The 14,296-nt window shown below is 41.4% G+C and overlaps 1 protein-coding gene across 1 annotated transcript in view; it reads left to right on the top strand.

Annotated features, from left to right (window-relative positions):
* The window catches only part of LOC309339548 (kinesin-like protein KIF28), a 30,297-nt gene extending 16,096 nt beyond the window's left edge, over positions 1 to 14,201 (top strand). The window contains 14 exon segments of the mRNA XM_081857657.1: positions 909 to 999; positions 1,514 to 1,568; positions 2,923 to 3,046; positions 3,257 to 3,401; positions 4,226 to 4,344; positions 5,268 to 5,375; positions 5,707 to 5,981; positions 7,963 to 8,097; positions 8,906 to 9,072; positions 11,257 to 11,363; positions 11,720 to 11,870; positions 13,282 to 13,472; positions 14,001 to 14,135; positions 14,138 to 14,201. Of these exon segments, the coding sequence (XP_081713783.1) occupies positions 909 to 999; positions 1,514 to 1,568; positions 2,923 to 3,046; positions 3,257 to 3,401; positions 4,226 to 4,344; positions 5,268 to 5,375; positions 5,707 to 5,981; positions 7,963 to 8,097; positions 8,906 to 9,072; positions 11,257 to 11,363; positions 11,720 to 11,870; positions 13,282 to 13,472; positions 14,001 to 14,135; positions 14,138 to 14,188 (1,854 nt within the window). The 3' untranslated portion in view covers positions 14,189 to 14,201.
* Positions 14,202 to 14,296: the final 95 nt, after the last annotated feature.

The following is a 14,296-nucleotide window of genomic DNA, read 5'->3' as shown; positions in this document are numbered from 1 at the left end:
CTCAGAAAATATCGTTCTATAGAACTACAGTGTTGAAGGAAGATTATTATTATTATTATTATTATTATTAACTGAATTTGTTAGTTGCTGTATCTTGTCCTGGGCAATCCAAAGTGACTTACAAACAAACAGACAGACAAAAATAAGAAACTCCACATAGATACTTTAAAACTAAGAGGGGAAAGTAATACATTAAAAACATGGATAGTTAAAGGCCAAAGGCCTAGATATAGAGGAAAGCTTTTGCCTGGCACCCAAAGATATAGAATGATGTCTCCAGGCAAGCCTCCCTAGGGAGAGCATTCCACCAACAAGTAGCCACCACCTGATTTTGTCCTTTCTCATGTTGCCACCCTCCGGACCTCTCGTGGAGAGGGCACATGAAAACGGGCCTCAGATGATGATTGCAGGGGCCAGGTCAGTTCATATGGCGACTGGGTGCAACAAATTAAAAATGCATGCAGGCGTATGGGAAAGAGCAATTGCGAAAAAGGCCTCTATGTTGCTAATATCTGCAGAAACATGTATTTGGTCATGGGGTGGTGTGATCAGTTATCAGGAACCAAAAATATAGGAACAAGGAGTCCATGCAATTACTATCTAATCTTGAGAAACATAATAGTGACAGAATGACTGGGGGTGGGGGTAGGTGTCCAGGAACTCTACAGATAGCCACACGGATGCTATGTCCTGTATGAATTCTTACCTATTCTTACATTTAACCTTGAGCATTTTTATTAAAGTAGCTAGATTTTTCATCAGAGGAAGAATTGCTAGCCTTGTTTATGATAGCAGGTGCAGTCTCTGGAAAGAAGAGACTAGTTATTTGGAAGCCACTTGTCACATATGTTGTTGGCTGTCATTTAGTGGGAAGAGTGTGCTGAAATAAGGTTTAATTAATTCCACAGGAAAGATGGATGATGGAGACATGTCCTTATCTTGTGAATATCAATGAAGACCCTCAGCTTTCGGGCGTTCTCAAATATTTCATTCAAGACGGTATTATTTTGTTTAAGTGCTAAATGTGTGTTGCTCAGGTGGGTAATCCATTTTATATTATTACACATCTGAGTAATGTAACCAAAACAAGTGAGTCCTTTTCCAAGGAGGTTGCAAACAAAACTTTTACCACTGGGGAGACAAGATGGAAGGGCAGTGTATTTGCTGGGGAGACAAGATGGATAGGGCAGTGTATTTGCTTACCCACAGAATATTGAGTTATGGAACAGCATACAAATGCTTAAAATAAAATGAGATTAATATGTACAGTTTCAGTTGCACATGCTTTTAAATGTATACCTTATTCTAGTTTATTGTCTAGCATGTTGATAAAGCTTTTTCTTTTTGTAAATTAACCAACTGCAATTATATCCGCCAAATAAGCTCACTCCTAGCCACCCAGATTGTTTTTGTCTTTAGCATTTCACAGGGAATCATGTTTATATATACCGTAAAAAAGATGTTCACCACAGTTTTCCAAAGCAAAGTTTACACAGGAAATGTTTTATTTCAGGTTCTTCGGATGTTGGTCAATCATCCTCAAATGCAATAACTCTCCGAGGTTTAGGGTATGTAGATGAGCTTATTCCTTTTCTGCAGGAAATTTCATCAACAATGTGGTAACTTATTTTGGTTTTGATTATAATTAGTTGGGAGGGAGATAGAAAGAATAAATATGCTACTAGATCAGGAGTAGGCAACCTAAGGCCCGTGGGCCAGATGCGGCCCAACTGCCTTCTCAATCTGGCCCACGAACAGTCCGGGAATCAGCTTGTTTGTACATGAGTAGAATGTGTCCTTTTATTTAAAATGCATCTCTGGGTAATTTGTGGGGCATAGGGGCATTCTTTTTTTCCTTCAAAACATAGTCTGGCCCACCACATGGTCTGAGGGATGATGGACCAGCCCATGGCTGAAAAAGGTTGCTGACCCCTGTACTAGATGTTGCTTACTAAAGTTATTACCTATCTCTATAACTAAGGCTCTGTCTAACATTGCAAGATATTTCATTCAAAACTTTGATGTGGGTTTAATTTATTGCTTTCTCTTAGTTTGTCTTGGATCATTTGGCCTTTTCTATAAGTGAGGAGGGTCATATAAGCACCGGGTGGCATCAGTCCTGTGTTTACGTGGTTGATAAGTGGCAATGCCAAACAAACTTGAATGCAGCCTCAAACACACAAGGGACCTCATTTCCTCTTATTGTAACTGGGGTTTTACACCTATTTAATGCCTACTTTAGCATTAAAATATATAATAATATTAATAACCATTTGTCTATCTAACCCATCTAACTGTTTGTTCCATATGGTAGGGGCTCTCCAAGGTTTTAGACAATTTTTTTAGTGAAACTTGAGATCTTTTCATTGGAGATAATGAAGGATCCAGCTTGGGACCCGTGTCATAGAAAGCATCCGGACTCTGAGCTTGAGACCCTTCCCATCCACTTTTCCTTGAGTCTTATTGCAAATGGTGCCTTATTTCTCCTTCCCTATTGTAATGTGGGGTTGGGGTTGCTTGTGCGTAACCCGCAAACTGCTGCAAGCTGAGTTGTTTGGTTAAAACTTTCCCCCCGGCTGGACAGCCTCCAGTCCGTGACTGTCTCGATCGCTGGCAGAATCCGTCAGTGGGCGTTTCCTGAACTTTTTCCAACATAAAAGTTCTTTGACACCAAGTCTCCGCCTAGCCTCCCTGCGCGGAAGCTTTCTGCGCAGAGTGGGCGTCCCAAGCAGAGGCTCTGTGCTCTCCCCGCTGGTCCTGCTAGAACAGTCATTGGGGAGCCTCAACACCACCCTTGGCTCTGATGGCAGTTCCCTGACACCTATTTTTACTAGAAATGAAGCAATGCTAATTTTACTCTGATGGTGCAGTGAAAGATGTCTGTCACGATTTTGAATAGCTTGCTTTACAACTGTCTTTCAGCATTTTGGATAAGCATGCAACGTTCACAAATGCTGATGGTAAAGTTACTATAACACCTCGGGATAAGTGTAAAGTCATTGTTAATGGTGTCCCCATTGCTGTGAAAACAAAACTGCAGCATCTGGTAAGTTCTTTGTTTGTTAACCATTTCCCCATGCTTCGGTGTACTGTGTATATAGCTCAGTTTCTTAGCTATTACACTAACTCTTGCTGTGTAAAGACCAGGTTTCTGAAGACAGCTTTCAGGCTTTGAAAATATAATTAAATATAATGCTTAACAACCAATTGTGCAGTAGAAAGGCTTTCAGCAAGCCCTGTATACTCAATCCCTCAGGACCGTATTATTTTGGGGTCAAATAGTGCATATCTCTACATTGGACCACCTTCAGATCGCACCAGCGAGGACCTGACCAGATACGATTATGATTTCATTCAGTCAGAGTTGGCAGCAGCAGAAGGTTTCAGTGTAGATAAACTTGGTAAGCACTATAATATATTAGTTTTCTTGTTGATTTTCTAGATTTGTTGCTCCTGGCTTATTTGTTATTTTATTACACCTTAATATTTCATGGTAAGCTACCCACCCTGATAACTTGATTGAAGGGTATGAATGGTCCACATATTAATTCTAACACAAATTAAACATGGTGCTAAATTAATATACTATGAACAAATCTGGATTAAGGTGGTTGGGGCCCCTAGTGCAGTTCTCAAAAGAAGGCACCCCCTACCGCCCCAAAAAAAGGAATGGAAGAAATAAAGTATCCAAAAATACATCTTGAAGTATATTAAAGGCTAACACATTTATTACTGTATACGATTTCGTGGATCACACACACACACACACACACACACCCCTTAATAAAATTAACAAAGAAGAAAATACTTCAAGCACGTGCAGTTTTGTATTTTAAACTTCTCATTGTTTTTGCTCACTTCCTAACTTGGGTTGGTCACCAGCTCACATGACTGTTCTGCAGGAGGCATAAAATGGCTGCAAAAGGGGACCTAGTGCTTGTATCATAGGCATCAAATTTTGCTTCCTTTAATCAGAGTGGTGTATCTTTGTGTTATAAATGTCTATATTTTTCTGGGTAGTCCAACCCTGCCAATTAGTACAGTTCCAAGACTTCAACCAATCTTAATCTAGCATGATTATTGTATGTTTCAACAATGCACAAGTCCAACTTATGTTCAGTTGCACAGCAGCTGAAATTTCAATAACCTAGTCATTTCTTTCTCTGCCATAACCATGAAAACTGCTCTTGCCAAGACTTGATGATAAGGTGCTTTTTTTTCTAAGGTGCTGCAAACAGGAAGGATGGGAAGCCAGATCCCAGCGTCCTTGCTGTGTTCCATGATTATCTTAAGTTAATGCCTTTGGTTGCTGAAGCCAATCAAATGAGTGTGGAGCTGAGGAAGGTAAGTTTGCGTGTGCCATTGTTTACTGCAGGCGAAAGTTATCCTGATAGTCCACTGATTACATCTGTTGGGTAATTCTGTGTGTCCAAACTAGAGATCATCACATGGAACTATGGGAAATAACAAATTTATTTTCTTCAGAAGAAAAAGCTCCTCCTGTAGGGCTGAGAATAAAGCTTGCAAGCCTAATTCTCAACCCTGTACTGCATGGTGAAACAAAAGGAGTACATAAAGTGAGTGCCTCTTACAATAGAGAGGGGCTGCATTTAACAATATGTGTTCCCGAAAGTGTGTTCAGGGGTTGGACTAACTTGTCCAGTGCCTTTGATTATTTTTGTCTCTTTGCGTTTGGGTCTCCAGCCCGTGCTGGTGCTGCAGCTATCTGCATAGCTACATTCCCTTGATGAGCTATATTGCCTGCATTGTTCAGTATGTACTACGTTGTACTGTGTTGCAGGATGAGGCCTATTTTTCTATTTTTCTTTTTTTTTTTTTTGAGGGGGTGATAGTGGAAGTCTGCTGGTGGAAGATGGTGGACTTTTTCTCCATTTTCAGAAATATCACAATTTATGATTTTGTCTCTCCTAGAAAATAAAACTGCATTATTAGACAGGAGAAGGCAACCACAAGAACTACTTGGCATCTACCTTTTTTTCTTTTTTGCAAGATTTACTGTGATTTAGTCCAATTCTTTAAACTGTGAGAGAGCTATCTATCTATCTTACCTATTAACACTACCTACTGTTTATGTCATCTACCTCTTATACCATTAAAAAGGAATTTGCACTATAGTGTTTTGCATATATACCCAATTTTAATGATTCTTGAGACATTTCTCTCTTTTACCTTTCTAAATTGAAAGCTAGTCAGCTACAGAAAAAACCTTTTTGATACTGTGTGGTTTCTTTTCTTTTTTTTAACAGGACCTAATTTTGGAACTGAAAGTGAAAAATTTGGCTTCCTCTGACTCTAGAGGCTATGATCTGCAAAAGGAGATCATAGTTAAAGTGGCGCACAAAGTTACAAACCAGGTAAAGTAGTCTCAACCATTAGTCATGGCAAGTTGTATTGAGAAAGACTGGTGCGCGCTTCACAGGCTACTCTATTTTACACTAGCTGGGCTTTCCCTGCCTGTCCAAAGTTTTCCCTGCTACTGTCTCAATGGCTGGTTCCAGTTTGACAAGGAAGGCTGCTGGTTCTGATGCCAAAGCTCCAGATCTGGTCTCCCAAGGTTGTCCCCTTCTCTTTGTATTCTTTGTTCAAGACATGTGCAGCCCATAAGTCAGCTTTTTGGAAATGCAACTTAGTTTTTACACTCTGAACCTTATGATTAGAATAATTCAAGTTACCTCATTTCTCTAGATATGGGTTTGGTCAAAACCCAAGTTCATCAACAGAAAGTTTTTAATGGAAGAGCTCTATCGGCGTTTCTTAGATGGAGAAGATGTGCAGGTTGACAAAGAAAGCGATCCATTCTGGGATCCCGTGGAAGTAATCCATTTAGGATCTGCTCACATCTGGCTCCAGTCTCTTGCTTATTGCATGAAACTTGAGGAACAAACAGAACTCCTGAATTCTGAAGGAATGGAGGAAGCCATCATACTTATCAATATCATTCCATGCTCTCCAAATGGCAGGTGAGCACCTGCTGTTGGTTTTCTTGAAAGGCTACTTGGGCTTGACTTGAAGATTTATGCCTGTACCTGTAAAACAGGGGTTGCTAACTTGTGGGTTTTTAGGCGTTGTTGGACTACAACTCCCATCATCCTCTACTATTGGCCATGGTCTGATGGAGTCCAATAACACTTGGAGGGGCATGGGTCAGCCACGCCTGCTTTAAAAGCTGTGATGCACCAGGAAATTATGCAGCTGCTGTGCCTTCCGCTTCCCTCACTGATTTGCCAGCTCCGTTGCTTACTTTCCTCTCCCATTTGTTGTACAACAGACATGACTTTAGGATGGGCAGAGGCTGATGGAGCAATGGGCAGAAGACAGTGGGGGCTGTATCTTTCCTACTACCTAGGAAACATGCCTATACAGTGGTACCTCAGGTTACATACGCTTCAGGTTACATACGCTTCAGGTTACAGACTCTGCTAAGCCAGAAATAGTGCTTCAGGTAACGAACTTTGCTTCAGGATGAGAACAGAAATCTTGCTCCAGCGGCGCGGCAGCAGCAGGAGGCCCCATTGGCTAAAGTGGTGCTTCAGGTTAAGAACAGTTTCAGGTTAAGAACGGACCTCCGGAACGAACAAAGTACTTAACCCGAGGTACCACTGTACATTTAACAACTTGGAGGCAGAAACTTGACAACCCTGTTTCTTACTGCCTTTTCTGAAGCTTACAGATAAAAATTCTAACTGACAGAGAACATTTGAGGTCTGACTAGGTATAAATTTATTATACATTTGTTTATAAATATTTCTAAACCACTATTCTGGGCATAATAGCCCTCACAAAGTGGTGCACAGTTTTGAAATAAAACAAATAAAACCATCTGTTTAAAACATTCACCCATTAAACTGTAGAAATTGATCCAAAATGGCAATGAATAAGTTGCAGATTGAAATAAAAATCTATTTTAAACAAAGCTAATAATGGGACGTGGGTGGCACTGTGGGTTAAACCACAGAGCCTAGGACTTGCCGATCAGAAGTTCAAATCCCCATGACGGGATGAGCTCCCATTGCTCAGTCTCTGCTCCTGCCTACCTAGCAGTTCAAAAGCACGTCAAAGTGCAAATAGATAAATAGGTACCACTCTGGTGGGAAGGTAAATGGCGTTTCTGTGCGCTGCTCTGGTTCGCCAGAAGTGGCTTAGTCATGCTGGCCACATGACCCGGAAGCTGTACGCTGGCTCCCTCGGCCAATAAAGCGAGATGAGCGCCGCAACCCCAGAGTCGGTCACGACTGGACCTAATGGTCAGGGGTCCCTTTACCTTTAATAATATGGAGCCATATGGATTTCCACAAGGAATGAGACCCACAAGTACAATACCATCACCAACAACGTCCTGCCTCTGACATTTCTGCCTTTTTCAACTCCAAGCCATTGAGCAGGGACATACTTAGATCATTTTTAACCTTGTCCAGGGATGGGGAAACTATGGCCCTCAAAATGCTGTTGGAGCAACTCCCATAATCCCTGACAATCAGCCATGCTGGCTAAGGCTGATGGGAGATAGGGTCCAATAACATCTGGAAGGCGACAGGTTTGCCATCTCTTACCTTATGACTTTGTTGGTCTATAAACTAGCCTTGGACTTGATCAGCTGACAAGCTGAGAGCAAACTCAATTGGCTGTGCAGCAACTCTGTAGCATCACTGATATCAGTGGGGCTTGGGCAGCACTAATCAGCTGATTAGTTCAAGGTATACTTTAAGTTCCAATATGATCTTTACATGCCCCACATCTGATGACATGTATGACATCAGATGTGGGAGAAATGGGTATGGTTTGGGGAGAAACTGTATTGCAAGTTAGATTGAGACCCTCGCTATACCTAATTAGCTCTATAGTCCAGAGCGCAGTGCTGGTTTAGAGTTACATCCAAATAAGATCAAAGTCACTACCATCTTGCATATTAATTCCCATTTTCCCCATTTTATTTTTTAATAGAGCCTTTGGAGAGGACGATATGGTCATTGATCCTTTGGAACTGCTGGGCAAAAGAATTGATTTCCAAATTCACATTTTACAATGCCTTGGAGTCAAATGGATAAAAGAAGTGGCACAGAGAGGGATTCAGATTGGGTATTGTTAGTTAAAGCTTCCTGTGAAATATTCTCAGTTTGGCTCTTTGGGGTGAATAACAATTTCACAACTGAGTTTTCTTTTGCATGAAAACTTTACCCAAGATAGTAATCTTTTCAGATAATGTTGGGTATCTTTATTTCTTCAGTTATGCACTTAAATCCATTCTTGACTTGCTGGTCTCTTTCCTGTTGTTGCTGACTTAGTAAATAATTTAGCTTTATAAATAATGGATTATAATGATCTCCATGGCAACTCCATGGGTTGTTACAGGGTCAGCCTGTGCTTTTTTCAACTCCTAGTATTGCACAGCACTGTAAACCAGGAGTAAGCAATAGGATGCGCTCCAGATGTTAATGGACTCTAGTTCTCATCATCAGTAGCCAGGAATGATGGGAGCTGGAGTCCATCATTATCTGGAGGGGCCACAGGTTCCCCATCCCTGATTTCAATGAAGCTTGTTCAGAAGAACTTCCTAGTAAACTGTGTCCAGTGGACGCTAATGCCTGCTAGGTCAAGTAGTCAAGATTAGAACTGGGTTCTAATCAAGGGCAATGTATTTTTGGAAATTGTGACATTTTTGGCCCAAAAACAGTATTAAAAATGACTACCATAAAGAAATTAAGAAACCATTTCATGAAATTTATTGGGCATGCAAGACAATTTTTTAAAATTAATAAGTAGGAAGGAAAATCTAACCTTGAAATGTTGCTTCAAGATTGTCATATTTCTGTTATTTCAAGCAGTTGATGTCTTTGGACACAGACCTTAGTTTTTAATTGGGTCTTCGTTTGTTTTACTATTTTAGATATAAATTTTATGATCTCCCATGCTCATTATACACAAAGCCTGTTTGGAAAAATGTGAACCCGAAGATAGAAGAGCTAGTAAAATTTTCAACCCTTAATATGTCCCATGATTTTTTGAACTATTTGCAGAAAAATGCTCTGATTGTTGACTTGTGGGGGCTTCAAGGTATGCTTTTGACTTTTTATCTTGATAACGCTATGTATACACCTTTATATTCAGTACTTTGTATCTAAAAGCATGGCTTTTGTTTGGAAAGATAACATAAAGCTGCCATGTACAAAGTCAAACTATTGGTCCTTCTTGCCTAGGCTTGCTTACTCCAACTTGTAGCGGTATGGCATCTCATTAAACCACAGTTCAATAATAGTTTATTAAGCCATAAGCTGCCCCCTGAACCATCAAGCAAACCTTTGTTTCATCATACCTTGAGTCATTTCCTCCCCCTGGCTATTTCCACCATCTCCTGTCTCTCTACCTACTATCCCAAAAATCTTTGTGGTGCCCAATTCATGGCACTTCCTTTTTCCCATTCCTGTTGGACAGTGTGTGGAAATGTTCCTGAAGTTTTTAATCAGCTGTAATCAACAGCCAACTCCCTTTCCTTGCCCCATGAAGTTCTTTATAGAATTTATTTCCATTCCATTCCTCTCCTCCACTCCGTTGCCACATCTATCAGCTTTATTCCCCTACTCACCAATCACCCTGTTGTGTATTGGCTCTCCTGTCTTGTCAGACCAAACCTGCCTGATTCAGCTCTCAGGCACTGTGCTCTTAGTTGCTGTTCTGCATTACAAGCAGCAGACTAAAGGTCTTTCAAGCTGCCCTGCACCTCTCCTTGAACCTCCAGCTTTTGCATGTTTACACAGCAGTATGGGGCTGTTTGTAAAAGGGCTTTCATACAGTCCCATGCTACATTCTGAAGTCCTGACAATCAAGGCTTCAAAGCACCACATCATCTGACATCAAGTGATTGGCAGTTCACCCCTGCTTTTAATGTTAACCTCTGGTATGCGTTGTAACTGAATGGAAGGTTTGGACAGCTTTGTGGTGCTGCAAATAAGGTCATGCTGACTTTTAGCCCTGTACCTTGATTCTTTGTGGTTGGGCCCTTTATGATAGAATAAAGAGTGCTCAGTTATGTGAGATGCTAGGTAGACCTTGAGTTTAAATCCCCCTGGCTCTTCTTTGAACTATTGACACAAAACATTTTGAACTCTTGCTGGCTGATTCTGCTTGTTCATTGTGAGACCACGAGAGCTACAAGGCTTTGACCTATCTTATATTTAAAGTTAATTATTACATTACATTATTACATTATGGTCTGAAGCTCAGCATCAAAAAAACAAAGATCATGGCCACTGGTCCCATCACCTCCTGGCAAATAGAAGGGGAAGAAATGGAGGCAATGAGAGATTTTACTTTCTTGGGCCCCATGATCACTGCAGATGGTGACATCAGCCACGAAATTAAAAGACGCCTGCTTCTTGGGAGGAAAGCAATGACAAACCTAGACAGCATCTTAAAAAGCAGAGACATCACCTTGCCAACAAAGGTCCGTATAGTAAAAGCTATGGTTTTCCCAGTAGTGATGTATGGAAGTGAGAGCTGGACCATAAAGAAGGCTGATCGCCGAAGAATTGATGCTTTTGAATTATGATGCTGGAGGAGACTCTTGAGAGTCCCATGGACTGCAAGAAGAACAAACCTATCCATTCTTAAGGAAATCAGCCCTGAGTGCTCACTGGAAGGACAGATTGTGAAGCTGAGGCTCCAATACTTTGGCCACCTCATGAGAAGAGAAGAATCCCTGGAAAAGACCCTGATGTTGGGAAAGATGGAGGGCACAAGGAGAAGGGGACGACAGAGGATGAGATGGTTGGACAGTGTTCTTGAAGCTACCAACATGAGTCTGAGCAAACTGCGGGAGGCAGTGGAAGACAGAAGTGCCTGGCGTGCTCTGGTCCATGGGGTCACGAAGAGTCGGACACGACTAAACAACAACAACATTACATTACTCAGCAGGCACACTCTAACTCCACCTAGGACCAATGACTAGTCTAGTGCACTTGTTCTCCCAGGAGATGCTGGCGCCTGTATCCAGCACCCTTGTTTCCCTAGGATACCTTGCATGTGCAGTATCATAATGGCACATGTTAGACAGGAGTGGAGTGGCAGCAGACACCTGAAGCAGCAGAATAAGGTAGCTTTAGGGGAAAGAGGAGTAATTAAGGGGGGCTGATGATGCTCTTTCTAGGAACATGTTGTTCTTTGTTACCAATGTTTAAAGTGATATAGAATGAGAATGTGGGGGATATAATCTATAACTGCAATATCTTCCCAATAATACAGAAGGATGTGCGCAACTGGATTCCTCTCGGCAAGACATGGCATTAACAAGGGAGAGCTCTATTATCATTGATAATCCCAGAGCTGAGGTTCTGAGACACACCAGTCTGGTAAGTGTATTTTTGGTATTCTTGCATGTGGTCAAAGATCATAACCAAGCAGTGTCCCAATTTCATGTAGCTTATATGGCAGGTGTTTTTTTTGCTGCTAACATGAATTGCTTTTCCGCTCCTGTTGAGAATGGAAAAAGATCTAAAAAACCCCAGAAACAAACTTAGGGACACAAAACTGATAACTATTTACTAGGGACAAATTCAAGGCAATAGGGACTTTCCTTGTACATGGGGACAGCTGGAGGCTATACAGCCATATGATGGCCAAATATGCCATGAAACCAATACCATTTCCATATGAATTATAGCATATGTACACACTTATTTGTGATAAGAATTTCTTCTATTTTTAGGACACTGAAAACCAGATTGCTGAACTTTACCAAAAGCTGTTAAAACTAGAGCAAGAGACTGAACTGCTTAGAGATATTAACAGAGCTCTAAGGGAAGAAAATGTACTTCTGAAGGATAAATTGAAAGCGTGCGAGACTGAAACCCATAAAAGTAAGCACCTGACCCCTTTTAAAAAGGTATAGGACCCCTGACAGTTAAGTCCAGTCGTGAACAACTCTGGGGTTGCGGCGCTCATCTCACTTTACTGGCCAAGGGAGCAGACGTTTGTCCGCAGACAGTTTTTCCGGGTCATGTGGCTAGCATGACTAAGCCACTTCTGGCAAAACCAGAGCAGTGCATGGAAACACTGTTTACCTTCCCGCTGGAGTGGTACTTATTTATCTACTTGCTCTTTGACCTGCTTTCGAACTGCTAGGTGGGCAGGAGCTGGGACCAAGCAACAGGAGCTCACCCTGTCACGGGGATTTGAACCGCCGACCTTTCGATCGGCAAGCCCTAGGCTCAGTGGTTTAGACCGCAGTGCCACACGACCCCTTTTACTGCTGCTTTAATTATGTTGAATTTGTCCCTCTTTGGCTGCAATCCTGAGGGAGGGCGGAGGGGGAACTGAAGGCTGTTTAATTCCATACCCTGAGACCCACTGGGTCGAACTGAGGACGGAGGAGCATTCTAATATTCCCTCAACAATTTTATAGTTTGTTTTTAAACTATAAGCTATAAACCAAACTATAGTTTAGTTCTAATAGGAAGGGAATACAAGGGAGAGATATTTACATCAGCTCCTAAGCTAGTTTAAGTGTCTTTCTGGTTTGGAGATATGTCAGGTTGCTGAGGCAGCTTTGGGTCCTTCAAATTCAAGCCTTTGTCTGGTTCTTCCTCTCCCTGTGACATGCTCGCTACTGGGCCTACAGATGTCAGAGCTCCAATGCTGGTAGGCTCAGGGTGTTGGAGGTTTCCTTGGTGGCAGGAAGGGAGGTTCCCCTCCCTTATGTAGGAGAAGGGACTACCAGTGTACACTATGTCCTCTTGCATTCCCTCCCAGGGCCATAGAATTGCAGCCATAGAGCATTAACTGCTCATATTTACTTCAATACATTTTGGGACAGGTGACAGCTGGCAGGTTTCAGGTGAGATTACCATGCTTGATTTATTGTAATAGTGGTCCACCTCAAGGTCTCAAACAAATTTTGCATTAATATATGCATTGATGTATCTATGTAAAAATGTATTACATGTGTTGTGCAAGATGTGCTGGTTGTTATAAATGATCAAAAACAGGATTATTCTTTTTTACATCTATTGAGTAAGTTGGCCTTGCCCCTGTCTGCAAAAATCTGCTAGTAACTTCAAATTAAAAAAAGTTTTAAGAGGAAGTGAAAATGAGAATAGAGCTGCAAGTAAAAGCCAGGAATCTCAGCACCATTGAGTATGGAGCATTTAGCTTCTGCATACCTTTTTGTACAGATTGCTGGAGGGGGGCAGCAAGAATACCAAAATTCTGGCCGTAAGTGGCTCTTTCCTTCTGTCTGTTGATACTAATCTTCACATCTTCCTGTTTTAGGTAAGATCTCAAAATCTCCTACAAAACCCCAAGCTGCTAAGGTAACTCAATCAGCGTCAAAAGATTCTCGCCCAGTTTGCAATTCTCGGATGAGCTGCGATGCAGAATTTGCTAAAGCCCTCAAAGCCTTCTACCAGAATATGAATGTGATCAGAGGCCAGTTTTTGAAAATAAAGCACTGCAGAGCTCCGGTATATATATCTTAACTGATTCTTAAAAAGAAAGGCTGAATCTATACTTATTTTCCCCGCAAAATCAGTATAATCCTTTTGAAAACTTCTACAGTGAACCAGTAGAAAACCCTCCCAGGACTGTAACTTTCCTCTTTTGCTGCTCTCTTTAATTCTACAGCTCTTAAGAATGCCAAAGTGTTCCTCACACCTAGGAGCCAAATAATGAAGTACTTAATGTTTTCCAGACTTGTAAATGTATTATATTGCAGGGCACATGCACCTTGTGTCCAATGAGAGGGTTTATTTATTTACAAAGGCTGAAACTGGGACATAGGAATGCAGAGTGCACCTCTGCTTTCACTTCCATTGTCAAGACTAGAAGAGCTTTTGAACAAAGCTGCAGAACTGCCTTCAGAGTTCACCCCCCTGTTAGGATTTACTGTTGCTCGGGTGTGTTCTTCCTTGCTGAGTTAAGTTGCCCATTTGCTGGTGTAAGCTATTCTTTCCTTTTCACACTGCAGCTTCTGTATTTCATTTCATTTCTAGGAAGAAGATAATGTGCAACTACTTCGACATTTTGCTGAGAGACAGTCACACATGTTAAAGGACTTTGGAGAGCAACTTGAGTCAAGTATAAGTAAACTGAAAAATGATGTTGCTTTGATAGTTAAAAAGAAACGGGAGAGGCTAGGTTGCAGCAAGCCGTAAAATCATTGTACGAAATAAAACAGTAGTGTTTCAGTATAATTGTAACTGTGCTAAAGCATATGTTGTTTTGTGTCACTACAAATTAAGAGCACAACTTATGTATTTACCAGACCCACCCTGAACACAGCTGTAAG

Source organism: Podarcis erhardii, assembly GCF_964252035.2.
Source record: "Podarcis erhardii genome assembly, chromosome: 3".
Taxonomy (NCBI): Eukaryota; Metazoa; Chordata; class Lepidosauria; order Squamata; family Lacertidae; genus Podarcis; species Podarcis erhardii.
The sequence above is the reverse complement of the archived record's forward strand: the minus strand, read 5'-3'. Positions and strand labels throughout refer to the sequence as shown.